This window comes from Bombus huntii, chromosome 8, assembly GCF_024542735.1.
Source record: "Bombus huntii isolate Logan2020A chromosome 8, iyBomHunt1.1, whole genome shotgun sequence".
NCBI lineage: Eukaryota > Metazoa > Arthropoda > Insecta > Hymenoptera > Apidae > Bombus > Bombus huntii.
The window spans coordinates 4,369,191-4,383,978 of record NC_066245.1 but is presented as its reverse complement, the minus strand read 5'-3'; the positions used below and the strand labels follow the sequence as shown (position 1 = coordinate 4,383,978).

At 42.0% G+C, this 14,788-nt stretch overlaps 1 protein-coding gene across 3 annotated transcripts in view; it reads right to left on the bottom strand.

Moving 5' to 3' along the window:
- The window catches only part of LOC126869058 (protein dead ringer), a 139,149-nt gene that overhangs the window by 122,099 nt on the left and 2,262 nt on the right, over window positions 1-14,788 (bottom strand). For 2 of the 3 annotated variants that reach the window (XM_050625191.1, XM_050625192.1), the window contains exons 2-3: window positions 13,612-14,787; window positions 13,051-13,507 (exon numbers count right to left, since the gene is read on the bottom strand). In XM_050625191.1, the coding sequence (XP_050481148.1) occupies window positions 13,051-13,155 (105 nt within the window). In that variant the 5' untranslated portion in view covers window positions 13,156-13,507; window positions 13,612-14,787. The remainder of the gene's footprint in view (window positions 1-13,050; window positions 13,508-13,611; window position 14,788) is intronic. The other variant, XM_050625190.1, reaches the window with a different exon arrangement.

Below are 14,788 nucleotides of genomic sequence, written 5' to 3'. Positions count from 1 at the left end.
AGTCGGCTACGTGATTTTCACTGACGCGCGTGAAAAATTACCAAGTAAAATCCAGCCACGTTATCGCCACGACAGCCTTCAAGGATTTTCTATAAATAAGGCAGAGAATTAACGCGAAAACGTTATTGCTCCGTTAGTTGCGTTAAAAAAATTTGCTCGCCAACTGTTACGTCCGATGAAAGTCGAATCGAAACGAAAAGAGTGTAACAAGGTAATGATCACTTTCGAAGAAAGATATTTATGGCAGAGGAATTGCATAACAATAAGCGTTACGGTGCAAGGACAGCAGCGGCATAAATTGAACATTCTTGCGACGTAAGACGATCCAGTCAACGGTAGCATCTGAATTTCATGCATTAACGGCAGGCTAAGATCTACGAGAACGGAAATTGAAAGGTTCTTTTCTAAAACCTTTTCGTCTCGAAACATACGGTCGGCACGTGCGGCCTACCCTCCAATGTCCCTTTTGCTAGATACAACTCAAGCTCCAGTGATTCTCATCTTTTCCTCGGATATCTTATGTAAATACGCAAACGAATTCTAATCCATCATGTTTTCGTGTCTCTTTCCATTGCCATAGACTAGGAAGAGCATAGATTACCCGCCAAATATTGTTATGCCATATATCATCTTTTTCATTGTCCACGGTTACGTTTATGGTACTTGGCGCATAAATCAATAAAATCGATCCTTTATTTTCTAAATAGCCCGGTAGTAAAAAGGAAATTCTGCAACATGGCCAAGATTGTGCGGAGGAAGGAAACGACAAGGTCGAAGTTTCTACAAGAGACAAGTAACAGGGCCCAGGGTTGTCTAAGACCCCCCAGCGAGAGGGTCTCTCTCGATCGATAATTCCAAAGAGATACCAAGGTTTTCAATACACAATGACTGTCGATATCGTCGTCGTCCATCTAGGAACCGTCTCCGTCTGAGATCTTCAGGTTCATCCGAAGAGAAACTGCTGTTCGTCCTTGAATTCCCGGGACTGTTAGTCCTCGTGTTTGCTACGCTGTGTTGGCTGCAGCAACCGACCAACTCTTCCTTTCCGCCCCGAATCCTAAATCTCTACGGATGTCCCTAACGGAACCCCTAACTTACAGTCCTCCGACGCTATTTTCCTCGTAGCTTAGGCGCTTTCTTATCGTTCTGTTACGATTTCTAGCAATATTGCAATGTTTTTAACGGAACTTTTTCCAACCGTGCTTCCTTCGATGTTTTAATTGCCGACAATCAAATAGTAAATTATCGCAAGTTTTTCGAGAAAATTGCTGCAGGGATCGGTAGGGTCGTAAAACGTGGTTGTTTTCGACGATCGGACGAGGCAGCAAAATATCGCCGATAGAAACGGCGTAATTAACGACGAGGAAGGCGCGAAACTAAAGTCGTCGCGAAGGCGAAACGGTATGTCCTCATTCGGATGGAAAAGAAACGGCCAGAGATACACTTGTACGTAATCCTCCGAGGGACTATATCCCATTACGGAAGACATCAAAGCCAGCGTTACCAGCGGCACGATCCACGGATTTATTAAAATGAAAGTAGGGCGTGCGTAAAGTGCATAGTTTGAAACGATGCAAAATCCTGCGAGCGTGATTCGTTCGTACGCAGTAACCGCAATACCCGATTATTATATCTCTGCTTAGTAAAATCAATTGACGGTAATAAATATCGATAATAACACGCTCTTGGTCGTCCCAGCTACGAGATACTTTGGCCGCAGCTGCACGCTCTGCATGGATAATTATTACAAAAGCGTCAACGGTAAATACCGGTGGATGCGGCACGATATTTTAGCGCTGCTACAGCTGGAGCTTACGTACGCTCGATAACTTTCGTTTCGTGAAAAATGTAGAACGCCATTGTGAACGCACCTTTCGACCAAAAATTAACAGGTATATAGTAGAACAATATGGGAATTTCTTTTACGATAGGGACATTTGGAATGACAAATTTGGAAAAGACGAGTAGTCTTTTTATTCATAAATCTTAAAACTTCTATTTTTGGGCAGTATGGTTTTTTGGTAGCAACAAGCGTGTTAACAGCTGCTCTAACGAGGAAAGGTTTTATTCTGTATTTGCTTTCGATAGACAATGGTGTACCTGTGACGAGTTGGATAAAGTAATTCAAAGTAAGCAGATAATCGATCCTCTGATAGAAATTGAAGAAATAAAGAAATGTTTTAGCAAGAAAATGACTGGAACCATATGTAGTTCAAAGCTAGAAACTTCAATGTATAAATAAGTCACTGATTCAATGGAATATCTATATTCATAGGAACGACGGAAAATAAATATTTATAGAATTTGCACGGTTTTCCGATCGAAATTAGAAGAAGAAACCTCGTTATTGTTTGCATCATGCTTTAACAAGAAGTGACAATTTTATGGAGAAAATGAAAATGTCCTGACATTGCGGATGAAAAAATAGAAAGTGCCTATCTCCCTGTCCTCCTAGAAGTTATAAAGTCATCAACTGACCTGCCTGGCGACAGTCACTTTCTACAAAATTATTTCTATTGTTTGAATAGGGCAAAAGCGAAGAACGCAGCCCTGAAAAACGCAGCCCTGAAAAACGCAGTGGATGGTTTCTAGGAAAACGGACCTTCTAAGATAATGTTAAAAGCTATTTTTCTTAGGGCCTTAATCCTTTTCCCATGGAATATTCCACGGACCTTGAAAAAGCATGGATGCCATGATTTACAGCTTTTAATACAAGCATAAATCACTACTCAAATACACATAAAAGGCGAACTTGAAAAGCGGCAGAAACAGCTGAAACCCAATTGTCGTCTTCAAGCTAGAAAAGGGTTCTACTTATTATACATATATATTAGAAGGATTTATAAATCCTGTTATAAAGCAAATGAAATAAAGCTTATTTGCAAATGTAAGATATAAGACAAAGTAAAAGGGGAACCTACCCATTATTTTGATACAAAGTTCTACGCTCTTTACTAGTTGAAATAAAACATGTGTAAACGTTGTACGAAGCCCTTAATTAAGACCAGATAGGAAAGCTTTTATAATTAAAAAATTCTAGAAAGATCACAAAATCATAATCCGTCTGTCTGTCAAGTCGTCTTGTAAACGCTCTTATTTAACCAACGAGGAAGAAACTTTGAAAATGGAAATTTCCGCGTACGCACTGAACATCGTCTAGCTACCGTTAGTAAAATTATTTCGCGGGCGCTCCTATGCCTCTTATTTTGCCGCCATTCCCAGGCGAGGCGATCGACCCCGATCAAAACGGTACACAACCGAGAGAAACAATTGCCTTTTCAGATCCGGAGTATTTAGGTTAGAAACCGGCGCGATCCCCGATCGTAGAACATCGAGGTGGCCGTACGAACATTAATAGTCACGGAATAGAAGCCTTGGCTAAGATCGTAAAAATATAATTGCACCGATTGCAACAGCGTTATCCAGGCACCGGTGCGGATAATGATACGTGAATGGGCGAGTTACAGCACTAGAGTTGGTCAGGCATCTCTTTCGTGGCCACACACACACACACACACACACATACGCGCGCGTATATAGACGTATATAGAGTCCCGTTCCGGTATCGGTGCGCGGGCGCGAGTGCACGACAGAGTTGCCGTGTGCGTGTGCATTAAGGCACAAAGTGCATTGGTTGCGCAAACCACCATTACGCTCGGTGCACACAGTTGCATACTGACGAGAAGCAACAGCCTCCTGCTAAACCGCTTCCACTATAGGCAACGTTCAACCTCGTGGAACAGATTATTCTAGCCTATTAAATATATTAACCAAAGTTATTCCTCGATAAATCATTGTGTTCTAACAACTTGTACGGAAACCACCACCTCTGCCGCGGAACTCGTTCCCCCTTCAATACCGATTCCTCGCACGCGAGACACGAGTTCTCCCGATAATTTCATTCGTTCGAGCAGCCACTGAATTAAGAAGCGAATACCAAGGCGTTCCACAGAGAGGTTCTCGAAGGTTTCTCGAGATTTCTCTGGCATCGTTATCCAACCAACTACTTTCGACCTATCGAAACGCGACACCACGAGGAGTTCGACAGCCACGAAATCGTGTCCTGACGTTGCTTCATCAGACAACGAGCACGTACAAAATTAAATTAAACTCGTCTCTCTCCGTTTCTCGCGTGGTTCCACGAAGCGATCAGGTAAGGAGTCGACGACCCGACCGACCTGGAGGAGACCGGTGTACCGTGCAGCAGAGGACTCGGACCAAGAGAACGAAGAAGCGTCAGCGCCATCGGAGAAAGAGAGAGCAAAAGGCGCGAGTAAAGTTGAAGAGTCAACAAGAGGGTTCGTGGTCGGTCGTGGCACGTCTCTGGCTCTCGATGTTTGCACGAGTTCGACGAAGAAACCCGTTTCGCCTTTTTCCTCCGCGCCTTCCTCGTCGCCGGGCATGCACGAGCATCCACGAGAGTCCATCGAGTTAGCGTTTACTTAGGACCCCGCGCGATACACAAGGTGGCTCAAATTAAATATCCCAACCGAGAGTAGGGGTATACTCAAAAATACGAACGATTTCCCTTTTTCAAGTTTGCCGGCGACACGCTACGAGCGATTCACGATCGTAAAATAATGTAAGTCCGATCGATATTCCATTCCACGCCGGATATGACGCAAACTTGGCTCGAAGAATGGAAAACGGAACACCGATTGTAAATTAAGAGAAACTATTCACGATTCTTGGAAACGGTAGAAAAGAAAGAGAAGAGACAAAGAATTCGCCTATCTACCATTCCTAGTTAACAGTCTCTCAATCATCCGAAAGCCCCCACAGCTAAAATAATTCGCTTGTTCCGACACGACAAAAGGATAATGTAGCATAGAAGGGAAGGTAAGAAAACGCGTCGCTGCAAGAAACGGCAGTTTTGTGAAAGCTCCTCTGCGTGAAATCGGCTTGGCCTTAGCGGTGCTTTTACAGGCGATACATGGGAGCTCTGACAGGGGAGAATCGGTAGGCTCGTGCCAGGCCCATTACCTGCATGGGGTCTTTTCCAACTAAGAGGACCCTACGACCACCTTGGTGGCAGTAGCCACCTTATAAGTCTTGCCTAATGGTCGCTCGTACCTTTTCTTTCGAGGCACGATGGGGTGTGATAGCCAATTGGGTGCTAACCTTAGAAAGTTCCACTTGACTCGTAGAAGACAACAAACAAACCCGAAAGACAGCAGCCTGTTCCGTTCCAAAATCAGATCCGATGTCGTTCTCCACCTTTTTACACCGTCTTTCACTTCCCCTTGGCGTACGCGTTCTCCCGCGCCCTTTTTACAAGTACATTTTACCATGCTGCTTCGTTTGAAAATAGAACCAATGCGACATGTACAGAACAAAATGCAATTTTCAAAGAAAAATAATCGCCAAATTACAGACTCTTTTTTACGTGCCCTTGGCTAAGTTAGTTTCAAGGGATGACAAAAAAGTTAATAGAATATTCAGTGTCCGCCAGCGAACCAACGACTGGTACCATAAAGACCAGGATAATTTATGAAGCACAGTTCATCGAACAGAAACGAAAGCGAGGCTATCAGAATTTTATTCCTCCTCGTTCGCTCGTAATTTGTAGCAGAAGGAACGTTCCAGGTTGCACTGTTAAGGGTATATTGAACGCAGAAGGCTCATCGCACAGATAGGAGGCAATGTAGTTAAAGAACTCTTCGAGACATCGTGTAATTGACAGTTACATTCACAGAACTAGGGATATCCGTGGTTGCTGATCCACGAGCAATCAACGAGGCGGATGAGAGTAAGTACTTGAGTCGTTAAGTGTAACGCGATGTTCGACAGTTATCCGGAAATTCCTACGATCGGCACATGGGACACAATTTGATACATTTAGTGACGTCACCTAAGATGTATAATTACTATAATAATAGATACCACTTACAATTAGTAAAGAATATTTGACGCACGTTGAAGGTTATACGTATATCATTTACAACATATAATCACCCCCCTAATGATAGAAGTTATGACAATAGAAATTATGGCAATAGATATGATGACCCTCGATCGATTATGTCTAATTCCGGTCATCGTTAACATGATCAATGGCAACTCATTTTTAACCAGAGATAAGACCTCTATAATGTTACTTCGCATCGAACATTTATACGAAACCAAGCGAAATAGCTATCAGCTTGATATTCGAACGTATCGATAACCTATATCACTAATGCATTTACCGTGTGTTATCGCAAAAATAAATATATCCAAACAGCGTAATGACGCAAAATTCATGTTACTAATGCAAATTTTAAGAATAATGTTTTTACGATTTTTTAAATACGATACGTATTCTCAGTTAACAAAAAAAAAAGGAGGAAAAAAAAAGAGTATCGTCAATACTACCAAGAAATAATTATTTCATCCTCGTACGCAATCGATGCACGTAAAGCACATGCGATTTCGAGCGAACGGCGACACGTGTGAAACGGCGGCGTCACGACGAATTGTCGGCTGCCATTAAACGACGCACGCGAACCTAAGAAATCGAAATCGAAAGCAGAGTGGAGATATCGGCGCGTCGGCGTTCCATCGAACGGAGTTCTCGGCGCGGCGCATACATAAAGGCAGGCGTGACCGCGGCACGAGCTTGGACCAATCGCGATTCAGCCTGGTCCACCGCTTTTTTTTTTTTCTTTATTTCATTCACTCTTTCTCCCCCCCTTTCGTCTACGCGGCCACACTGATTCCCCACCATCGGCATAAACTCTGTGCTCACGGGCTCACGGCCCGTTGGATCGCGATCACGCGCATTGCAGCTGCAACGAGGAATGCATGCGCGCTCCGCGAATCGCGTCCTCAACGATGCGCCCCGATGAACGCGAAAACCGCTTTGACGCCATCGCGGCGATCTTCGCGATAAAATCGTGTTCACCGATCCATTAGTCCGCGTCCGACACCGTCTTTGAAAATTCACGAACAGGGCTATGCGACTTCGCGCGATTAATCCTTTACTCCGCCCCTGCAACACCGTTTCATAGAATCGTCGTGTTCGTGGCGTTATATAGCGATAACTCTGTGTTACAATGGCGACTCGATATAAACTCGTTTTTCCTCGAACATGTATAATTCGTGAAATATCAACCCTTGATGACATTTTCTCCAAGTTGTTTCCGATTGTATAGATATTTTTTGATAGAAAAATTCGATGTGATAAAGCTCTTTTTTTCAGTTGAGATTCGAGTTATACCAACCTTGACTGTATTAGAATTAAAGGAATCGTAGCAAAAGTTTCCCTAATTCGTTAATTCTACGCAGAAAATAATACTCTAGCAATCTTAAGTTCTGTTCAGGAAATTATTTTCTTTTTTATTTGCAAAATATTCACATTATGCAAATGTTGTAAACGTACCCGTGATTATACGTTTATCTAATCTTGGTTGATTAGAATTGTGCACGATCTGGACATAGATCATTTTATTGTTGTGAAGTTAGTTTCAACTAGAATGCATTATTTAAAATTAAAAAGCAAAAAATTTAAAAATGTTCGTGTTTGTTACGAACCCTCCAGTTATTCAGCATTGTGTGATAACTCAAAAAATGGAAGATACACGGATATCTTGGATTACAGGATACTTATTTAAGGGTGAAAATGTGACTTCTATTCGCGGAAGGATATACATAGAACATGAAACGCGAGCACGCATAAAATGCGCGCGAAATTTGATCCAGACGTCAACCGACCTTCCATTGCATTACCTTATCGGCTAGCCAGTGGTAATGAGTTTTGGAGTATTTTCAGTACACGTGTACTGCAAACATGCCAGCATTGTGCATTTGCATTATTACGAGTCACTGAATCCGTACAACGTTTGCTTTTTTTTTTTTGTATGCAAGATAGAGAGACAAGACAAACTGATAAAGGAGCAGGTTAATACAGAAAAAAATTACTTTTGGTATACCGTATACAGTAACTCGATCAAAATGAAAAGTACACACTCTATGATAGTAAATGTCCAACACTGGACACCCGACATGCGACATTCGAAATGATGGAGTATCGTAAACGCAGTGTCGAGGTAATTTCTCTCTGTATCAACTTGTCTCGGTCACTCCCATACGTAGATAGGTACGACTATGAAAATTAAGCATCTGTCAGTCAAATAATACGAATAGAACGAGTCCAGAAATCCTTTTGTTCTTTTCTTGGTCGAGCATATTGCAAATGTATCTGCGAAGTAAAAAGAAAGAAGGGGAGAAGAGATTGGTGTTTGCAATTTTCAGTCCGGCTTTGCTACGGGCCGGGGCGCGGCTAAGGGTCGAGCTCCGGTAGGATATTATCTTCAAAATCTAATTATGAGATTTTTATAGGGCTATCGTAAAACGGCCGAATAATAGTTGGCATCTCTTGGAGGGAGGAGGCTAGGGCCGTGTTTCGCCATAATCTTCCGCCAAGATAATGGGGAATAGCACGACCAACCCCTCCAATAAGAAACACTGATACACTGTCAAGGACGTTCTTCACCTAAAGTCTGTCCCTAATGAAAACCTCTATCCAACATAATTGGTCGTTCCTCTGCGGGAATGTTAATTAGAGAACGGAAGATAGCACCTTGCCAACTGTCAAAGTTGTATCAAAAGATGTCGAACCACAAAACAGTCATGAATGATCATTCTCTATATACCTATATGATTATACTCCAACCACTTGCTATTCGCAAGAATAAAGATCAAATTGTTCGATGGATACCTATCTGAAATTTGACTCGAACAGGCTATTAACGTGTTCAACAGGATGTCGGTCATCGGTGAGCAACAAAAGATTTTCAAGGCTGTCATAAGGTAATGAATATGTAAAAGTATGTACAACACGCAATATCATGGATATCACGTTTCGCGGAATATAAGTAATAGAATTAATTATATATTTCATTGTTCATTGTAATTTAAAATTGTAATACGACCTTGCTGAATAGAACGCGTCACCCGAAATCGACTCTGCGATGATCGTGCTAGACTGTAAGACATTCCATGCGAGTACTTAAACCTTGTCACCCTGGCAACTACGTCGAAACAATAAAATATAAAGATTCATACGGGTATACGTGTTTCCATCTTCAAACGTTTCATTCGTCCGAACATTCGTCGACCTAAACTCAACTAACTTAACTGTCTAAATTTGAAAGAATCTCAAAAGGGTACCCTTGTTCCAGGGTGGCGCTAGCAGCACTGCCACGACAATGGTACCGCACATGTTTTACCTGGTCCCGTCCTAACGAAACATGACGTCACGACATGGCGTCTGCAGGTGAAACAGCCAGGCTAGCCGTGTATATAAGCGAGCGCACTCGCTAGCCGATCCGATTGGCCGAAAGAGGAATCCCCGCCTTTGTACCACGTTCTGCACACCGTTTGCCTCGACGTTGGACCCAGCTAAGCTGCCCCTCGTGCCCCCCTCTTCTCACGTTCTTTCGCTCCCTCTCCTGTACTACCTGGATCTCTATCTTCACCCGATTATCGCCCTCTCCTTTCTTTCCCCCGTTTCCAACTCTTTTCCCTCTCTTTGCGCGCGCGCGCGAATTACATCGCCCCTCTTTCTCCCCGTTCCGTCACACAGCTCACCCCTTAACGCGACCGTACGTGCAAATACTCGACGTATAGAGTGGCCTGTGACACGAGCTCACGCACACGCTGACAACGAGCTCAGACTGAATCAACCGGGTTCGTGTTTACACCTCTCTCGTGGCGCAACGACAACGCGACGCGTCGCGCCGTTCATCCCCGGGCAATTCGCTCGCTGTTAAGGATCTTCTTCCCAGGCGAAACCCTCGTTAACCCGTTCTTATTCTCCTTGTTTACAGTGCTATTTAGCGATGGGCTCAAGCACGTCGCAGATACACGGCCGGTATTAAGTATTGGGACACTTACTTGTTACACTTAATGAAAAGCTTGAACGTATATTAGTTGATTTGGTACATACTTGGTATAAGTGGAGCGCAGATTTTTATGTGTTTACGTGATATTTGAAGATATTATCGTGGTACTAGCGCGGTATCATGCAAAAATATACAAATGTTAAAAATATGATCTGTTAGTAATACTTAGCAAAGGAAATAAATCACCATCTAGGTTCCATATTTTTTTAATCGGGTTCATGAGAAAATAAATTTGCAAAAAAATCTGCAATTTAATTAGAAGCTGTATACGTATACATGATGGGAATAAATAGATTTATGATACAATAACAAGAAAATGAAGACAGCGGAATGTATCAGGTGTCCTAATGCTTATTTCGTTTTATAAGGAAATAATAGATACACAACATTATTTGTTTTATGTAACTGTTCCATTGGAATTCTATTATTTCATTACAAAACGAAAGGAATTTTTGTACATTACCTCTGTTAAACTCCTAAATTTTTCATAAAAATCGAATGAAATGGTAATGCCTTTCTGGCTCCACAATTCAGTTATTCATTTTTACTATTTATAAGGTATCTAATGAGTCCAAATATCATAGTTATCAATTGTAAATTATCAGAAATTTTCTAATACTCATTCCGAAATTGGAGACGAATTCGCGAATAATACTTTGCAAATACGATACGATGAATTTGATTCGCATTTATAAGTTACGATATACACAGATATATACTGAACTTGATCCCATCACTCGCGCTATCATCGTTCAATCAGCGACTTTTCCCTCACGTGATCTCGCGACCGACATGCTGCACCGCTGCGAATGAGATTACATAAAATTTGTTAAATATACGCGGCATAGCAGGGGTCGTGCGTATCGATGAACGTATTTTTAGAACGGACATATTGCAAAGATCGAAAATACGGTGCTTCCTGGATCTCGTTGGTTGATCCGCGATGACGGGGAGTGGAAATGTTCGGATACTTCGCTACGGGTTATTATTATTCCAAAGTATTGTAATGGGGCCGGCATTGCAAGTAGGGAAGCGTGTAAAAGACGTGGAAAAGAATAGACGATAAAAGAAAGGATAAAAATATCTACGCACACGAGAATATTTTACTGCAGGAAATAACCGAGAGATTGAAATTGACAATAACCATTGAGATTCGTGACTGGAGAGACGGCCATCATTTATATTGTATTTCTATGAGTGTAAATTGCAATCTGCGGAACGTTTTTACGAAAGGTCGGTTATTGCTTCGTAATTTATTGGTGTTATTCGTCCGTTTGTGTCTGCGATCAAAAATTTTCCTTTAAAGCAGAGCGAATTTTACTGTATATATATATATAAATTATAAATAAATTAATAATTATATATAAAATAATTATATGTATATAATTATAATTATATGTATATAAATTATGTATAAATATATATATAAATTAATATATATATAATAGATTACGAAGCAATATATATATATATATATATATATAGTAAAATTCGCTCTGCTTCAAAGGAAAATTTTTGGTCGCAGACACAAACGGACATATATATACATATCGGTGATATCTTTAGTAGAAAAATAAATATCTATTTATCCGAAATTTGTGACGGATGACATCAGTGCTGAGATAGAATAAAAGCATAGTCGTTAAAAATTAATTTGTTTGCTATGAAATCATGATGTCACAATAGATTACGAATTTTAATGACGTCACTATTTAAGCATTAATGGGGCATAAAGTTGACCGATGTAAAGTACTTAAATACATTAATGAGACATAAAGTCGGAGACACTGCAGACATCCGGGCATGAAAGTAATAAATCTTTTTGGATTTCATAAACGCCCTCTACAACTTATATCTTATCTTTGAAATTACCGTTTATGAAGAGAAATTATCCCGTAAGGACGAAGTTCAACAGTCATTTCGCATGAGCAATGAATTTCGTACAACATCGTATGAAAATTCATTATACGTATCTATAATAAATGGTATACACGATTTAAGATATAATGCCAATGGAAATTGAAGATGGAAAGAGAAGCGAAATTCAAAGCTTGAGGACACTATCGTGAAAGGGTTGCCGTTGAAAATTAACGTCGACTATGGACAAACTTGCCAACAATAACAGTGCTAATTCTGCTGCGAAAACGACCGAGGTGCCTTTTTATTTGATATAGCTTTATCTTTCCTCTACCAAGGATATCGTTATTCTTAGAACGCTTGTGAACTCGGTCGTATAAGAATTTCGCGATATCGACGATCCATAACAATATCGTCGAAATTATTCAACCTTCGGTAGTATGTTGGTATTACCTTTGCGATATTCTAAAGAAGATTTCAAAATACACAAGAATTATCACGCCTAGCATTTACGAAGCATTAAATTCATCGAAGTTTCTAGGACGATCACGTTATAAACAAGTCGAATGTGACTTTTATATCAGGATAGGCACGTGCATAAAACTCGTAGCTGAGATACATAAAAAACGCTTACGAAGCCGCAAAGGCGGTCGGTCTGGCATTGTTTGTAAACCATGCTGCCCTTCTGGCACATTGTAGCATTTCGCTGTATTTTCAGTGATGTGTATCGTAAATACGTAAATACACGGCCGTTCTCTATTGTCAGCCAATTTTATCCATCGACCAATCGAAAATTCGTGACAACAGGAAACGACGCAATTCTGTCCGAGTTAAATTACATTTTTTACGTTCGATGATAGAATTAACGAATTTTCGATGCTATTGTTAGTTACAGTTTACAATCATTGTTTCCGTTATGTCTGTACGAACATACGAATATCGAGACACGAGTCTGTCGATCGAGTATCGACTTTTTGTGAAACTATCATTTAGAAAGATGGAGAGGCAAGCCACGTGATTATCGATAGTCGAGGCATTCAGAGCAAAGATAGTGGACTAAACCACATTTGTATGCATTAACTTATTTCAATGAACTATATTAATTGTTAAAAATCAATTGTTACAGCGAATATTTTATGTTCGTATCGACTTTAGATAGCGGATTCACTCGTTTTATTGAATGTTAGGATTAATTCATTTTTGTTCACAATGCGTTAATTATTAATCCATATTTTTTTATATATACATCCAAGTCCTTGTACGAAGAAAAAAATACGATGGAATATAAATAAAAAATGAAAAAACTTACCAATGGACTATCAGGCGTACGTTGGTGATGGGTAATAGGTATGTTGACCATTGCTACCCCTCCTCCGGGATTTCCCATGTCCTGATACTCGTCGCTCATTTCCATCGCGTAGGATGGCAAGGGTTCTCTGTTCTTCACCCGAATTTTGACTGTTTTACCGCAACGCGGTTGCCCACGACACGAGTGACACGACCGCAGCAGAACACGCTGCCAAAATACGAAAAAGAAAGGAGGAACCGATGGTTCGCTCTCGTTTATCACCGTTTACGAAAGAAACGAGATCACGGCGTGAAGCGAGTCGCGCGCACGATCGCAAGTATGATTTTTATCCTCGATACACACCAACCGCATGTGACGCGAAACAAACGAATTAATATCGGCTCCGTCGGTAAGTGTCACGTTACCGGTGAAAAGTAACAGAGTTCGAAGTACGCCTCATCGACACCGCGAAGAAACACTGTAATCGAAACAACGAGAATACATGTTCATGCCTTTAGTTGATACATTTGTGTAGTGCAACGAAACGTTCGCTGTTCTTACACAAAAATTCACAATACCAACCAATTCCAATTTCCAATGGAAGATAAACTCGATCGATGTCGTCTCAGTAAATTGTGGGTGTTCTTGGATCGACGTCGTAAATTTGTTCTGTCACTGAAGTAAAAGCACACGCGACGCGCTGATGGCATGCGCGCGAGCTTTCTATCCCAAACGTCCAAGTCGTCTCGCAGCCGATACACAACACACTACACAGCGAAGAAAAAAAAGGTGGAGAGTTTACGAGGGAAGAGCGCGCACGCGTACACTTCGCCTGCGTGTTGCCCAGTGTTGTGTGCGGTGCAGTGGTAATGCGCGCACTCTGCGTTACCAAAAGGGACTATACTCTAAGGAAGTAGGAAGAAAGGACAGATCGGGGAGGGGAGGGGAGAAGGGGAAAGAGAAGACTCGTAGCTAGATTTGGAGGGGTGAAGCCAGGAAAAAGGTACAGGACACGCGGTAATCGGGTGCGTTCGCAAGATTCCACGAACGTGACAAAGACAAACTGTGACTGGTACCGATTTCGTGACTACACAGGGAACTCGCCATCGACGTTGTTCCGCATCGTAGCAACCAAACGTAGTCGAGAACGACTACGATTCAGAATGATTGTTGTAAATATAACGAAGGAAAAATCGTAACAAGCTCACCGATCAGATGAAACGGTACGCGAAGAAACAAGACGAGAACGGACCGGCAAACGATGACCCGGAGAAACGGTGGAACTGCCGAACACAGAGCTGACGCGCGCACACTCGCGTCCCCTTGCGATCTGACGCCGGGATATTCCGTCGTGTTCGCGATCCCCTCTACTATTCCACGCCTTGGTACAGACTTCGAACGTTCGCTGGCGGAAAGAACGAACGGGCAGGCGAAATAGTATCCAGTGGGCGGAGGCCTGGGACGCCAACGCCGTCTTCTGGCAGCGCATACCAGGCTGTGGTAGGCGGTAGACCGACGGGTTACGCCCGGTATCGACACCTCCCTCTTTTCCCTCATCTCTCTACCGTCTTCTTCTCTCGTATATCTTCCAGTCGTCCTTTCTTTGCTCCCTCCCTTCTCTCTATGCTCCTCTTGGCGCACCCTGCCGTATAACGACCCCTATGTGGCGAACTCAAGCGTGGATGACGGAGATTTTCGGTGCGGTAGCACGAATTTCCCTGAGAGTTTTCGCTTCCGTTTCATCTCGGTCACTTGACCC